Source organism: Cyprinodon tularosa, unplaced genomic scaffold, assembly GCF_016077235.1.
Source record: "Cyprinodon tularosa strain WSP-4 unplaced genomic scaffold, ASM1607723v1 ctg71, whole genome shotgun sequence".
NCBI classification, from domain to species: Eukaryota; Metazoa; Chordata; class Actinopteri; order Cyprinodontiformes; family Cyprinodontidae; genus Cyprinodon; species Cyprinodon tularosa.
Window position 1 is genome coordinate 2,546,042 of NW_024039463.1, and position 15,963 is coordinate 2,562,004.

At 36.3% G+C, this 15,963-nt stretch overlaps 1 protein-coding gene and 1 long non-coding RNA gene across 3 annotated transcripts in view; one reads left to right on the forward strand and one right to left on the reverse strand.

The window, feature by feature from the left end:
- Window positions 1–6,224: 6,224 nt before the first annotated feature.
- sema4ba (sema domain, immunoglobulin domain (Ig), transmembrane domain (TM) and short cytoplasmic domain, (semaphorin) 4Ba) overlaps window positions 6,225–15,963 on the reverse strand; it is a 68,039-nt gene continuing 58,300 nt past the window's right edge. For both annotated transcript variants that reach the window (XM_038268861.1, XM_038268860.1), the window contains exons 9-15: window positions 12,061–12,242; window positions 10,255–10,405; window positions 9,829–10,039; window positions 8,326–8,441; window positions 7,781–7,938; window positions 7,609–7,694; window positions 6,225–7,515 (exon numbers count right to left, since the gene is read on the reverse strand). In XM_038268861.1, the coding sequence (XP_038124789.1) occupies window positions 6,743–7,515; window positions 7,609–7,694; window positions 7,781–7,938; window positions 8,326–8,441; window positions 9,829–10,039; window positions 10,255–10,405; window positions 12,061–12,242 (1,677 nt within the window). In that variant the 3' untranslated portion in view covers window positions 6,225–6,742. The remainder of the gene's footprint in view (window positions 7,516–7,608; window positions 7,695–7,780; window positions 7,939–8,325; window positions 8,442–9,828; window positions 10,040–10,254; window positions 10,406–12,060; window positions 12,243–15,963) is intronic.
- Window positions 7,628–15,963, forward strand: part of LOC119772436 — a 34,716-nt gene continuing 26,380 nt past the window's right edge. Inside the window, exon 1 of the long non-coding RNA XR_005279255.1 lies at window positions 7,628–7,971. This is a non-coding gene — a long non-coding RNA (uncharacterized LOC119772436). The remainder of the gene's footprint in view (window positions 7,972–15,963) is intronic.

Sequence of the window (15,963 nt, forward strand, 5' to 3'; positions counted from 1 at the left end):
GAATCTATGCCACGAAGAATTGAGGCAGTTCTGACGGCAAAAGGGGCAACCCGTTACTAGCATGGGGTACCTAATAAAGTGGCCGGTGAGTGTAGAGCAGCTCAAAAAAGAAGATACCTTCGTCTCAGTGGCGGTTCTAGATCAAATGTGCCACGGGGCCAGGAGGGGGCCCGCTTGTTTTCATGGGGGCACAGAAAAGACAGGAATAAAAAAAAACAGGGCAAGGGATTCAAATATATTAAGAGAGCTGCAGGAAGTGAAATTTTCATTCAATTAGGTTTAATTAAAATGTATGTCTTATTATGTCAATATACATTCATCATTTAGGAATTTAATTTTTAATTTTTTTGACTTAATTTAAGGTAAAATTAAAGTTTTCTATAAAATCTGAATTAGAACTCAAGAAAAACTGATACATTTGGCAGTCAAAATTAGAGTATTTGTTTTGAAAAAACATTTAGCAGATGAAAACTTGGATCCTATCTCAATTCCACTGACGCTATTGCCTTATTTTTTATTTTTTTAAATAAGAAAAGAAAATAGATCCAAATGACCTATCAGTAACCATGTCTGTTCCAGTGCATATCATCATTAGGATTTCTTTTAGTAGTATGTCTTCAGCACAGGGGCCATAAGAGGGGCCAGGATATTTTCTACAGGGGCACTGGCCCCTGTATAGAACCGCCCAGGCTTTGTATAACAACATTTTGAAATTATGAGGAAATTGTTCCATCCTGAAAAAGTTTAAATAGGCTGAAAGTAGCCTATAAAAGAAAAAAAAAAAATTTAATAAAATGTTAAACATTTTAGTCACTCTTTTAGAAGATCAAAATCATATATTTCAAAGGTTTACAATATTGGTATACTATTTCAAATCTTTATTGTCATTCTTTTTTTATTTATTTATTTTGTCTTACAGAAAATGGCATCCAGGCTACTTGATTGGGAATTTAGCATGGCTTTTTGAAATGGTGTTGCATGGTGGCAATCTGCCTGTAAAAACATCACTTAAAATGGACAAAGCTAACTACTTTGGCTGTTGATGCTGTTTCAATTATTATTACATTCATGATTAATTGAATTTCAAAAAATGTGTGTATATTCAACCAACAGTTTGAGTCATGAGTCAGCTCTGGTACCATTTTATGTGTTAGAAGCTGAAAAGTTGTGGTGTAATGAAAGCCCAGGTTACTTTGATAGCAGCCTTTAAGTCACCTGCATTGTTGGGTCTTCTGCATATAATCTTCTCAACAATACCCCATAATGCCAGTTAAGTGTTACCCGAAATAATCCCTAACTGTGAAAACTTCACACGTTAATTTGGTGCATCCAACCTTTACTGTCCAGAAATTGCAACCTTGCTTTCTTAAGTAAATACAAACTTTATTTTCACCTGCGAAGAAGATATTAGAGACTCTTAAAGCTCTGACTGCAGCCTTATTTACCCATTTGTTAAGCTCTTCCAAAGTCTTGGATGTGTTTTGCTAACAACCCTGTGGTTGTAGTTATCTCTGGTACTGTTAGACTTTTTTTCCCGGAACACATTTGCCTTCCGCTCACTTCTCTATAAATTATGCTTGGATGCAGCCCTCTGTGAACAACCGGCTTCTTTAGAAACATCCTTTTATGATTTATCCTTCTTCTAAAGAGTGACCACGACTGTGTGGATATCTGTCAATTCAGCTTTCCCTGGTCTTAAACATTATGTAAAACAGGATAAATCTTTTGGAAATACAAGAGTTAAGGTAGGTCTGATCCAAGTAAAAACACAATATTGAGGTAGTCCAGTAACTTGATATAAATGTGTATGTATGTATGTATGTATGTATGTATGTATGTATGTATGTATGTATGTATGTATGTATGTATGTATGTATGTATGTATGTATGTATGTATGTATGTATGTATGTATGTATGTATGTATGTATGTATGTAGTGGTGTCAAAAGTACACACATTTGTTAATTAATTAGAAGTATGGATTCTGCAGTTTAAAAAAACTCTGGGACAACTTGAAGTATCAACTTAACCTCTTTGCTCAACTAACAGTGAAAAAGTATGTGCTCCAAAAATTACTTAAACTATATAAGTATAAAGTAACCTTAAAAAAAAAATCTATTTCGAAAAAAAATTTGAGATAGGGCCAAGGATGAGGGAGGTCTTGTTGGTCTCCGTCTCCATCCCCGATACGCTCTCGCCTATGTCCAAACTTTCAGACATTTCAACATCTTTTTCTGAATCCGACATTGTAGCATGGCATAGACAATTCACGTTTGCAGTTTGACTCATCTAATTACACTAGTTTTCACTAGATGTGGATGGCGCCAATGATCTGCATTAGATGACGCACATGACGTGAAATAAATATTTATAAACATTAAACTGAAGCCAAGAGTAACGAGTAATGTTTGTTTTAAAAATGTAAGGAATAGAAAGTATAGATACTTGTGTGAAAATGTAATGAGTAGAAGTCAGAAGAAAAATAAGTAATGGAGTAAAGTATAGATACCTAAAAAGTGTACTTAAGTACAGTAACAAAGTATTTGTATTTTGTTACTTGACACCTCTGAATGTATGAATATATGTAGGCCTATGTATGTTTCTATGTATGTATGTATGTATGTTACAAATTTAAACTTAAGAAAGAAAATAAAACTTAAATTTTAAATGTTTAAATTCAAAGAAAATCACTTATCTTTATTGATTTCTTAATTATGAAAATGATTTGAATATTTTGGAGTTAGTTTTGAAAAGCTTTAGTTTCCTAAATGTTGTGGTTAAGTGGGTCTGCTGTTTAATTAAAATATTTTTCAAACATTATGAAATAAACCAAATCTTTATATCAATAACCACAAATGTATTTTGAGCATAGATAACAGCAAATATCAACTTAAAATAATAGCCTCCTGAGCAAAAACAAAATTAAGGTTAAGCGTGCCAGTACTTCATTTAAGTGGGCCCTAATATAACCGAAAACCCTCCGAATGCAGAATACTTCTTTAAAATTCAAATGACTGCACAATTCTTGATTGATTCAACTCATAACTTATGATGCAAAGTTTTAAAATGGACAAAAAAAAAATAATACAATGTCTGTTTTTAATCTCCTGTTCAAGGTAAAATAATGTGATTAAATGAATTATCCTATTATTAATTTCTAATAATTCATTTCACTCATTCCACTCTTTCAAACCTCCTCCACATTATCAGAACCAGACTCAGGACAAAGGGAGATAGGGCATTTTGGGCTGCTACACCACATCTGTGGAATGCCTTCCCTGAGGGCACCTCAATCCACTGAGTGTTAAAAAGGCCTTAAAACATTTATTTTTAGCAAAGCTTTTGGTCTCCTTTAGATGTTTTTTTCATGCTTTATTTATTTATTTATTTATTTTTCTCTCTTTTTACCTGTGATGGAAAGTGGAGTATAAATGAAATGTATTATTATTATTAATATTATCATTATTATTTCATATTTGTAAAAATATTTTTATTTCTTTGTCATTTCTATTAGATATGAATTTGCCATTTAATTGTTCCTTAACATTTAATATTATTTTCTGTGCATTAAAATTGTCAAACTGTGAAAGAATTCAAAGTACTTGTCAAAAAAAATTTGAAGTTAGACTAAATGTGCAATAGCAGTTAAAATAAATGATTAGCTTTGGATTTAGAAAAAAAGAAGGTAATAATACATTTTGCCAGATGTTAGCTCACAATCATTATAAAACAACTGAAAAAAAAGATTTTTATCTTTATTTGAAAAATTAAAATAAAGTGCTTTTTATATACAATACAAAAACAAAACAAAAAACAGTAGGGATGTATGATACAAAAATACAATTCACAATACCTGTACATTGGCAGCTGAAGTTACAAAATAACTTTACAAAAACCTGTTCACTAGCTGTAAATGTGTGTGGAAGGGATTCCAAGCAACGTGTGCTGTCTAACAGAGGGTCTTACTATAGTGGTTCAAAAGGAGAGAGCAGACAATACTTTTACAGTGCCATTATTAGTTTCAGCTTGTATTCAACAGACCTGCAAATCTTTTTTGAGCAAAATACCACCACAATGCATTTGACTGTAGCACATTAATTATTGTTCATAGCAGTCACTTCACCAAAAGCTGCCAATTTGTTTACGTCATTAACAGTTGGTTTGCTTTTTTTTTTACACTGCATGAGTGATCGCAGCTCGGCAGTCTCAGAAAAATAAATCACCTGAATAGGAAATTCTATATGATAATACTTTTATATATATATATTTTAGGATTTTGTTATGAATTGTGATTTAAGAATAAAATTCAATCCCTAAGCAATGACAGACACAATGGGACCGCTATTGCATGACAGTACACGTCTTTTGACTGTTTTCCATTGTTGCTATGTATGGCCATTTCTTTGACACCTTGCTGTGTCTCATATAACTCTAAAGCTCTAATACCTGGTTAGTTCATCCTCCCGAGAGGCACATCACCTGATTATTGTTTCAGAAGGCATTTTTTATTTATTTGTCAAGGCAAATTTGTTACTCAGAGCCACAACCTCCAACACAGTAAGGCGTTTAAACATCAAGTGCAAATCCCTCAGTAATATGCCTATTTTTATGATTTTCTAAGTCTTTATTTTGTCACAATGCCAGAGCCAAACTAAAGCAGAACTTACTTATGATGATAAAATATCCATGAATTTAGCAATTGTTGTCGTTTATTGTTCGTAATTTTCTGCATAAATAACATTATTCAGTGCACTGCATCTAGTGTATATCTCTGGATGGGAATGGGGTTTATTGCGCTGATGGTCACTCAAAGCCAGTTAAGCAAGCAAATGTCTTTGTAGTTATTTTCATAGATAAGACTCATGAGCTGACAACTGTATGGTGAGGCTATACAGATGTGTGTTGAGTAAGTCAGAATACGTCTATATTCATCCCTACTTCTTTGTGAAAACTGTGATAGATATTTGAAACACTGAAGAGGGGTTAAAAAAAAATCTATCTGTGCAACCAAAACATTTGGCCACATTATTATGATAAATATCTATACAGTTTCAGTATGGTGCAATAAATCAGATGCCACAGATTAACATCAGTCCTTGACCTTCTGTAATTTATCCTGTTTCGTCATGCCGACCTGTCAAGGTTTTCATTGCCCTCTGCTTTGAAATGTTTTGAAAATGGCTAGAATGCTCTGCATATTTGCACATTGTATAATGAGTTGTTTGTTGTTGATTTTTATTTATTTTTTTGTGGCGTAGATTCGAAAAAAAAAAAAAAAAGATAACTTGTGCTTACCCAGTTTCAAGGTGAGGTCAACCTCTGCATTTAAACCTCACTTCACATTTTTTTGCTTTGCATAGACCGCCGATCTTGTGAGTAATACCATGATGACTACGATGAGATTTCTCTTTTTCTTTTTTTTTGCATGTAGATAAAGAAAATTAATTCAACATAAGACCTCAAAAATTGAAAATCTACATGCCTAAAAGCATATTTATATTGAAGTATATGCTTTCTTTGTTGTTGTCATGTAGCCTCTGTAATAGGGGTGCTGAAGTCCAGTCCTCTAGAGATACCACTCTGTAACTTTTAGATGCATCTCTTCTCTAAAACACCTGAAACCAAATGTGCAATCACCTCATTTAACTCTGCGAAGGCATTTTAACGAGCAACTCATTTGATTCAGGTGCTTTAAAAATGGAGTAATCAAAAAGTTGCAGGATAGTAGCTCTTGAGGACTGAACTTGAGCACCCCTGCTCTATTAACATTTGAACTTATCTGGCTAACTATCCATAACCTCTAAACTACTTTGCATCTTGTCGCTCTACAGCAACAAACTTCAATGTATTTTTTATTTTTTATTTTCTGTGACAAACCAACACAAAGTAGCACAGCATTAACAAGGGGCAAGAAAAAAAAAAAAGAGACCTGGGGGGAAATTCGGAAAATGTTCAAATTCACATTACGTTTTTACGCTCGCTTGCGGTGTTTTTTGGCTTTTGCGAAAAAGAATCAAAACTTTCAAATGTGTCCTTTTTTTCAATGAACCATGGATATTATAATGATACACTACTGTGTGTTGATGTGTCACATACCAAACCTAATAAAATACATAAAAGTTTGTTGTTGTGATGCCACAAAATATAGAAAAAGTTCAAAGGGTTTGAACACTTTTGAGAGGGCCCAAATCATTATAAAGATGATTTGTTTTCCTCCCTTCATATTTCCATTTTTGAATTATTTTTTTCCTACATGAGTCTGACTTGTCTATTTTCTTATGTTTGGGAAACGAGTAAATTCACGGTAGCCTCAATGAAGCATGGATACCTGCCAAATTGCAGAATAACAATAAAACCTCCAATGCTGTCACTTTTAGTGGCATACACTTTGGGTAATATTCCGCAATTCCAAGCAGTACCAGTGTTTTACATGGACGGAAAAGTTTGAAATGCCCTGAAACTTGATCCCTAACTAGTGGTTTTGATGCCACCTCTGTGCTTGTTACATTCCTGTGAGCCATGTGTGAGTGCATCAGAAGGCAATATAGGGGTTGCTCTGAATGCACTGTGTGAAAGAGAGCAATCAAATGAAATACACATTGAACCACAGGGACAGAACAAAAGTAGACAAAGTGCAAAATATCTGTAATGAATGTTTCACTGTAAGAGCGCTGCATTCTTTCTCCTAAAAAGTTTGGTCTTTTCCAACAAGCGCACTCATTCCAGCTCTTTTCAGCCAGCCTCACACTATAGAGTCTTTAATCTCAGAGCCTAGTCTGACTCGTGGCCGCGGGCATGTGGGAGAAATCTCTACATGACTCTCTTTTAAGTTCAGAGGCCTTTTCTCTGACTCCGAGAAGCTCTTGGTGTTTTCGGGCGAGGAGCACTCATGTGGAGGGGTGCTGCACAGGTAGTTGTCATTAAGGGTTTGATATCCTTTGTGATCTGACACAGACGTTGTGACGGTGGTGCCATTTAGAGGTAAGTTCTCAGCTGGTTTGTTCACTATTCTTGGCTTTTTTTGCTGCATATTTGGGCACTCTCCCTCCTTAAGCATTGATTTCATATGGTCACGATTCCTGTAGACCACAAACAGAGAAAAGACCAGGATGGAAAACCCCAAGAGGGCGCACACAACAATCAGCTCATTCCAGTAGGTTTTGGTGTTGATCTGTGGAGAGCGGGTTTCCCCTGGCAGAAATATAACTTCCTCCTGGGAAAGCTGTGGTATACGAGAACGGCCCGTCAGCGTAGTGCTCTCCTGTCTGGCTTCGCCTCTTACACAGTAGTTTGCAAGCAGCTCCATAAAGCCTTCCTCCACTGACCAGCACTCGTAGGTTTCCTGTCTGCCGGCCTGAGCGACCACTACCAGACCCCCCTCTGGGCTGGGGTAGTGAAAGTGACCTGTGCCTTGGCTGAACTGCCACTTTCTCTCAGCTAAATTGGAGCGCAGCTTGCATGGCAGTACTTTGAAAGTGTTGGCTGGGATAATTATTGCCTGGCATGAAGAAGCTCCTGAGTGAAGGCAAAGCAGAGACAGATATAAGCTGTGCTGTCTGGATAATAATTGACTAGACACAATAAGTTGACGGGAAGGAGTTCACATACTTGTTGGTGGAGGATTAGCAGCCCGTGGGCTCGGCTTTCCGCAAATAGCTGATGTATTTGCTTCATCTACATCTTGGTGCTGGGTCCTGAAACAGATAGAAACATTAGGGCTTGCGGTTAATTCGCCTAAATAAAGAGTTTTAGCCATAATATTGTGCAGAAGGGTTCATACTTGCTGGCAGGAATACTTCTGACATCTACACACTGCCACTTGTTCCAGGCACAGTATGGATCCCTGGAGAGGATGCACTCCCCACAGCTCTGATAATTAGAGCAGTTAGCTACTGGGACCTCAACAACTTCAGAGAGAGACGAAACGTAGAGCCGACCCTGGAGGGAGACCACAATGTAGTTGCAACAAATGTAAGTGCACCGATTATCAATATTTCCTTGAGTTTTATTATGCTGTCATCCATGACATATCTGTAGGGATGCAACATTTTTAATTAATTATTTTGCCCTAACCTGAAAATCAAAGAAAATAAATCCAGACATTTTGCAAGTGTAACAGAGTCGAGGCTTAAAACCTGTAAGCAGATCTGACTGAGAAGGAAAATTAAACACAATTTAAAAAAAACATTTCCTTTGGATTGGAGTTTTTTTTTTTTTTTACAGGAAACACTTTATATAACTGTTAAGGCTTTATTCCAAAAAGCTCTATAGTTTGGTAGGTTTATAGTCGGTTTGACACATTTGGCTCTGAACCCCTCTCTTTACCTTGTTAGTGTCCAACTCAATGTGCTGAACTGGTTGAGAGTCACGGAAGATCACCATCTCCTCAATAATGTGCATCTTGTTTTTGATGTTGATGGCTTTATGGAGTCTCCCATTATCTAGAAAACACATTGTTTAATTTGAAATTAGTTAAAATTCTTTACAGGGAAGTTTTACAATAATTCAGAGCAAACACAACAACCCAGTGTAAATAATGAATCACATTCTTTTACATTTTTCTTGTATGAGCTCTCTTAACACTATGCTTTTTTTAAATGAAATAAAACAAAACCTCTACCATTTATGACTGAATATATAAGAAATCAGTAAAAAGGGCTTCCCATCTTTAAAAGGAAACATTTCTAATGGAAAAAAATGTTAATGGATACCCTTAACATTTGGCTGCTTATTGGGAACATACAAAAAAAAAAAAGAAGACTATCCCAAAAACAATCTTTGGCCAAAACTCTCAGGCCCTTGGCATATAAAGAAAATGTAGGTTAATGTCAATCATCAACAACCCAAAGTGAGAAGACAACAAATTTCATGCACAGCTGTTATACTGGAGGAAGAGATTCAGACCATCAAACTGGCTGCAGCATTTAGTTTCTAAGGAGTCCTTATGTCTTGGAGATACCAAGCATTTGCATCAGCAGACAATAATTTAAATAAAATCCAATTAATAACTACTGTCTGCAAACACTTTCTACCCTACTGATAATAATTAGGTGTAGAAGACATTTGTTACATTTCTGTACAACATCTATCCTTCCTCAGCCAAACCTTTGGAATCACCTGTGGTGTGGCTTTTAGGGCAAAGCAACATTTAGTTGTGATAAACTCTTGGTAGACTGATGGTCTCAATGAAAAAAACTTTTGGCACCTATATTACTGTAATACACTAAAACATGTAATCATTCTATGCAGAACAGTAAGAATTTTAGCTGCTTCCTCTCAGTGTTTTACTAGGAGGAAGCAGCACAGCCTCCTAATATAAAGCATTTTGGTAGCAAAGATGTTGGGAGAAATGTGAATACCAGAGTCTGTGCAGATCAGAGCTGTTCAGAGCTGGAGCATAATTGAATCTACTGAAATGCAGCTGGAGTTTCACAGTTTTAAATTACTACATTCATAATTGGTGTGGTGCGCTTTGGTTGCTTACAGATACCACAACTACCACAGAGTGCTTTCAGCTGGGCACTTTGTTATAACCACTTTCTTCTTGGCTAACCAGTCTGTAATAGCTATTTGGTGCCCAAGATTGGTGTTTCTGACACGTTCTAGCACGCTCTGGTATTGTTTCATTCTTTTACACTATTATGAAAAATACTTTGACTGCTGACGTGGGAATGTACAGAACAATCATAAGCTCAAATAATCCTAAAAAGAACATTTAGTTCAAAGTATGGTACAAGTCTTTTAAAAGAAGTTTCTGTGGTAAAAACAAGCTGGTTTGTTTTCTACAGTTTTTTTTCTTCTTCTAATAGCTGGTGGAAAATGTCTTACCTGTGCCAATAAAAAGCACATCATACTCCTTTTTAGTTGTCTGGACCCGATGCACAACAATCTGTGTGTAGCGTATGTTACGTTTCAGAAGTAGGGGTTGGCTGCGGATGACTCTGTCCATCAGGAAGTGGTCTTTGACAAAATTCAACACTTTGTCCGGCATGTGCAGCGTGGAGGTGATGCCCAGCTCTCTGGCTGCATTTGTTATGCACTAAAAAGTCAACAAAGAGGTGACCTTATTTACAGATTTTTTTAAGCTGGATCACAAAGCAAAAATTTGTTTTTTGTCTGATATTATATGGAAGTTTATAATTAATCCTTTTGAGCATAACTGATATGGAGTGTGTAGTTATTATGGTTGACAGGACCATGTTTATCCAATGTATGTTCAAGTATTCCTGCAGAGGGCAGCAACTATCCACTCACAGCTCCTGGCCGAGGGTCCGGGACAGGATGATTATAAGTGTACCACTGCTGGGTCTCTCTGTTGACCTCACGGTATCGCCCATTAAAAGCATTTTCCACTTGGTCCATGGTGAAGGAACAGACTGCAGAGCTTCCTGAAGCACCTTTGTACCTTTGATCACAAAAAAAGTTTATTAGAAAGTGTGTCTGGTTTAAATATTTAAGAACAGGATGGAATCAGGGAAAGTACATAGAGGTTTCACTCCTTCAACAGTCGCATACTTTTAAATTCAGCCTCCAAAAATGTAGAATAATTTCTTAATGAGTCTTGATCTACCGTTTTCAGAGAGTCTAACTTATTAAACATCCAGTCATTTAAACAGAAACAGCTCTTTGTGTCAGACAACTTGAGAAGGAAGAAGCTCTAGCAACACTTTGTTGATAGCAACATCCTCTTTAAATAATTTTTAAATCTATAAATACCAAACAGAACACATCCAGATGTAAACACATTAAAATACACAGAAACATTTAGCATTTCAGCACAAACTTATGCAAAAGTCCCTGTATCACATTTTTTCCTGGTTCTTTTGTTATCGTTCTTAAACACATGATTCTGTTTTCGGCAGTGTTCTTGGTGTTCTGCCCTCCAATGTTCTGATTTACGATCTATTTAAAGCACACACAGTACAATATGTTGAATTGTTAGAAGATCTTTCATAAGTCTAAAGGATTAAAGATCAGGATGACTTTATATGGACCACTTAAAAATATGTGACTCTCTGGAATTAAATATTAAGAAATTATAGGGGGTTTAAATTATATGTTTTCAAATGCTGTACTTCATATGTTGAATTTAAGGCCCTTTTACCTGTTTGAAAACGCCTTAGCAGGTATTGTTTATCAGCAATATCTTTATTGTACAACCTTTCAAGAATCTTCAGCTGGGCTGGAAGCAGGTTGTTATAATCCTCCTTATGGTCATAACTATTAAAAATTGTTTTAAGAAAGTCTCTGCACTCCCATAAAACCTGCAAAAGGCTAGAAGTTAAATAATTTTCAAAGTTATCTGAAAACTTATTGTAATTTTCTATTTCCTAATGTTTTACTTGACAAGTTATCTGGTATTCCTAGTCACCAAATCAAATTTTATTTATAAGATTAATTGAAAATTTTATTTCTCAGACACACATTTAACTTTAGCTTTTTAGCTGCTTTTTATAGGTGCAGTGCAAACATAAAGATGCCTTTCTTCTCTCTTCTGCTGTACAGTTGGACTCTTAAAATGTTCTTCTTTTTACATTATTTAGTCTGAAGGTTTTGAGTCCTTTACCTACGTCTTTGCTTTTCTTCCAATGTGTTCTTACTTTTCCAATGAGGGAAAGTAAGAAGACAAGTTTTAGCTCGTTCTTTATATATTATCTTATTAGAAAGCATAACTTTATTTATTTTACTTTTGTTGTTTGTCAAAATTGTCTGAAATACATTCCTATTCATTCATTCATTCATTCATTCATTCATTCATTCATTCATTCATTCATTCATTCATTCATTCATTCATATTTCATTTGTATTTATTTTTCTTCTTGTCCTGGTTTATTTTCTTAAAACGTGTCATTTATAGTTTTTAAGATACATTAGAGAAAAATGTATCTAAGATAAGAATAAACAAATGACAATAAGTTCTCCTCTACAAAAATCTGAGTCAGTATTAAAAGTGACAGATTTAAATGTCTTTTCAAATAAAGATTGCAGACTATTTTTTTATTCCTTTTTTTATGCACTGAACTTGTGATTCCGATGTGGTGTTTAGAGATTTCTCCTCACCACTGAGATGTAAAGACTCCATAAAACACAGTGTTCTTCCAGTCCTCGGGGCCCGGCGTGAGCACAAACATGTCTTGGATTATGTTGAAGGGGAACCCATCATCAGGCAATGAGCACAGAAGCTGAGCCTTTAAGAAAGTGGTCCATTTCTTCTGTAATACCCTCTCCCCTCCGATGTCGCCCTGCATGACAAGCGTTGGAAGTGAAACATCTTTTTAATTCAAGGTCAGCAAGGTCAAAATATTTCATATTCAGAAGTTAAAATATTATTTCTGATAAAAGAGATAACATTTTATTTATCTGAAAAAACATTGAGTTCAATATGCTTTGCCTCCGACGGGAATATACCGCAAGGCAGAACGCTTCTAGGTCATGAAAACAATAAACTAAATTATCATAACAAGAGCAGATAAAACAAACTCAGGCTTCTAAAGAGAACAAGTCCTTTTAACTGAAAGAAAAAGAAACAGTGGCCCTAAACTACCCGTTTTCCCTGACACAGCTACTCTGATTCAATGCCCTTGGCATAATCCTTTGAAGTGCCATGAGTGACACGGGACCTTGTTGACATGCAAACTAATCAAGCTACACATGCTGAGAAACATTAGTGGAAGTTGATGTATTTGATGGATGTACAACTCATGTCTCACAGTATCACAGACCCATGTCTTTACATGATGGCAGGCTGATGATCAGAGGATTAAAAAAATAGCTAATAAAAAGCATAATGACCAAACACTTAGTCATGTGTTCTTTTACCAATGTTAATCAGAGAATAATGGAGCCCTGCTGGAGAAAATGACACATGACCAATACAGACTGCTGAAGCAATGCAATAACTCAGGCGTATAATAGGGAACATACATATCACCATATTTAATAATTTAAAGAAACTGCACGCTTAAACTGACTGCTAAATAATTGAAGCAAAATGCATTCCATTCATTAATCCTCTCGTAAAAGCATTCTTTGTTGGAAAGGCTGTCATGGACATGGTGGGCAGCAGTGGCAGTATTCTGGGAAACTGAGCAAATCGCACAAACAGGAACACACTTTGCTTTGTTTGTTCCAGGCAAAACATTGTTTATCCTGCTGGGGTTGGCCTGATGATACAGAGCTAAAGCAGCAAGCACCTGAACATACATAATGACAGAGACAGCAGCTTCTGCAGAGATTTAAACTGCATTTAGGGAGATAACAGAAGCAAAGAGTAGATTTAAGTGTTTGATTTGAGCCATTTGTAGCCAATTTTACCAGCTCTAGTTTTGCTTGTGTCTTAAATTTCACAGCATTTTGTTCAACTTTGTGGGAATTCTCTTGTGGCTAATCTGTACCAGAGAACTTTGTGGTAAACACCTAATTTTCACATTTCTGAGAAACCTACATGAGTCAGTGCTTATATGATTCTCATAAGTGGAGCCTTTAAGTCAGATGTTTGGAAAACTAAAGTAAATTGTTAAAAGATGATAGCTAAACACTTTGCATTTAGAAGATTCATACCCAAAATACCATCTCACATCACTTTAGTCTGTAAACCTATATCTTTAGTCCTTAAACCTAAAATAACCTGCTTTTAATAGTCTTAAACTTTGTAAAGTCTATTGTCTCAATAAGTTTCATAATCTATCAAAAATCCATACTTTTTACCTGTGTGTTTTCACTGCACATTACTCCCAATTAAGATTTATTTATCAGTAACAGTGATAACATGAAATCATGAGTTTGATTCATAATTATCCTAGCAATTTCCTAATTATTTACTCAAGTAAAATGAAACAACTATTGGGACAAATGTAAGAGACATTAACAATTAGAAAATAATCTGGGCGAGTTATAGGCTTAATTTTCATCCACATTTTTAGATCTCTCTCAAGAGTAAAAGGGACTTCAAATACAGCAGTAACTAAAAGGTTTGGACAAAGAGAAGTAAAAAAGGAAAACAAAGTCTACCTCCCTCCTCCCTCTCTTGGAAGTAACTGACTCAAGCCGCGGTTATGTTTGCAAGAAGCTTCCTCTTAAAAAGGCAACAAGGGCTGCTTTTGCCTTTTGACTCTATTTCGCCTCTTGAATCTCAGGAGGCGAAATAGAGTAAAACAAAAACAAAGCTGTTGAAGAAAGTCACTGAGCAGGTGAGTGAGGAAGGGGAGAAAAACAAATGTATTTGGAGGAACTTTACAAAAAATTCTTACAAAACTAAATGCACCAAAGAAACATTTATCCAGTCGTTGAGCTTAGCAGGCTTGCTTCTGACTTAACTGGACTCACTGGTTCTTCTCTGAGTCTCTCCCAGAAAAGACGAAATCCTCATCAGCCCATCAGATGATCAATTTCTGAAACTTCATCGTGATTTTGAGGTAATCAGTAATATACATAATTTTTTTTCCCTCTATTTTCTTTAAACGAAGTGAGAAACAAGGAATCCAAACAATTGGTCATTGTAGATAAAACACCGTCTCCTGGCTGCAATTGCTTCTTTTTCCAAGTCTAATAAAGAGAATAATTCGACTGACTGCAGGTACAAACCACATCAATCACCTTATCATGGATTACTAAATTTGTCTCTTAAATTTTGAGTTCCAAATTATGATAATGAACAAAGAAAAAACATCAATAGACAGATACCTTAAGCAACAACTCAGGGTAGAAAAATAATAAAAAATAATGAATTAAGGGACATATCATAATGAAGTGCTAATCGAAATAATAAAAAAGAAAATCTGTGAACTTCCATAGTACTGATCTGCTATAGAAATAATAGTATTTTTTAAGCATGTAGGTGGGCGGGGTCTTTATCAAATATATTTAAGGTCAACATTGCATAAGAGATTAAACTAAATGCTGTCTCTGAAGGGGCTGTGTATGTTTATTGAGTCTGATCTGAAGACAAACATTAGTTGCTTAGGTATTTGGAGAAGGGATTTGGAAACAAATATTTCAAACAAAGGAGGCAGATGGGAGAGAAATGTTTTCATACATTACCACCCAGAAGGGCTGGGAGATATACAAGATGTATGTATGTTAAAAGCAGCTTTATGAGGATAATAACTGCATCCAGAAAGGGAATTTTGAGCACAAATACTTAAAAGAGACAAACAAGGCCTTGTCTCCAACTAGTTATACTTAATCTTAAAATGGCAGCAGGTCTAGATGTTGCTTAAGGATATAAAAGCATCCTCATTCGGTAACATCCAGAAGCATATTCCTAGCAGCTGCTTTGCGGGGCCTGGCACCCTGGGGCCCGGTCGGGGCTCCCACCAGGGGGCAAGGTGCCCCTGGGGCCTCGGGTCCCGGGGGCTCATGGCCGGTTCCAGTTTGGGGTGGTTTGCTGCCGGCGGAGCCCGCGGGCTCGTCACTGCGGCTCCTGGGTGCTTCGGCACTGCAGCTGCCGGGGGATTTCCTCAGTGTGGTCTCTCCTCTTTTCCTTGGTGGGGGGGCGGATTTCCTGGGTTGGCCCCTCTTGGGCGCCTTTATTCTGGGGGTTTCTTTGGACATCTGCGTTTTGGGTGCTCCAGCGCTTGCCTCAGTGCTGTGGGGGGGTAGTTCTTTGGCTCTTCACAACCACCATTGAGCATTTTTCCTTTGGATAAACTTTACATGCACAAGTGCACTCTCACAATCAACTACAGGTGCTTGGGTCCAGATACTTAGAGATTCACTTCCATACAGAAAGCTCATATTCTTATCTTCAGCTACCACAGTATACATGTCAGATTAAATAATACCACTTATACCTCAGCGACAATATCAAGGTGCTACTTTAGCTATATCTTATACTATATCCGTTGGTTGTGCTATTCTTTTTTCTTTCACATCTCTTTGCAGGTGATAACGCAGACTGAAGACGCTTTATCATTGTCTCCCTTTTATCTCCTCTTTCTTTAATCTTTTCTCTACCTACATTGC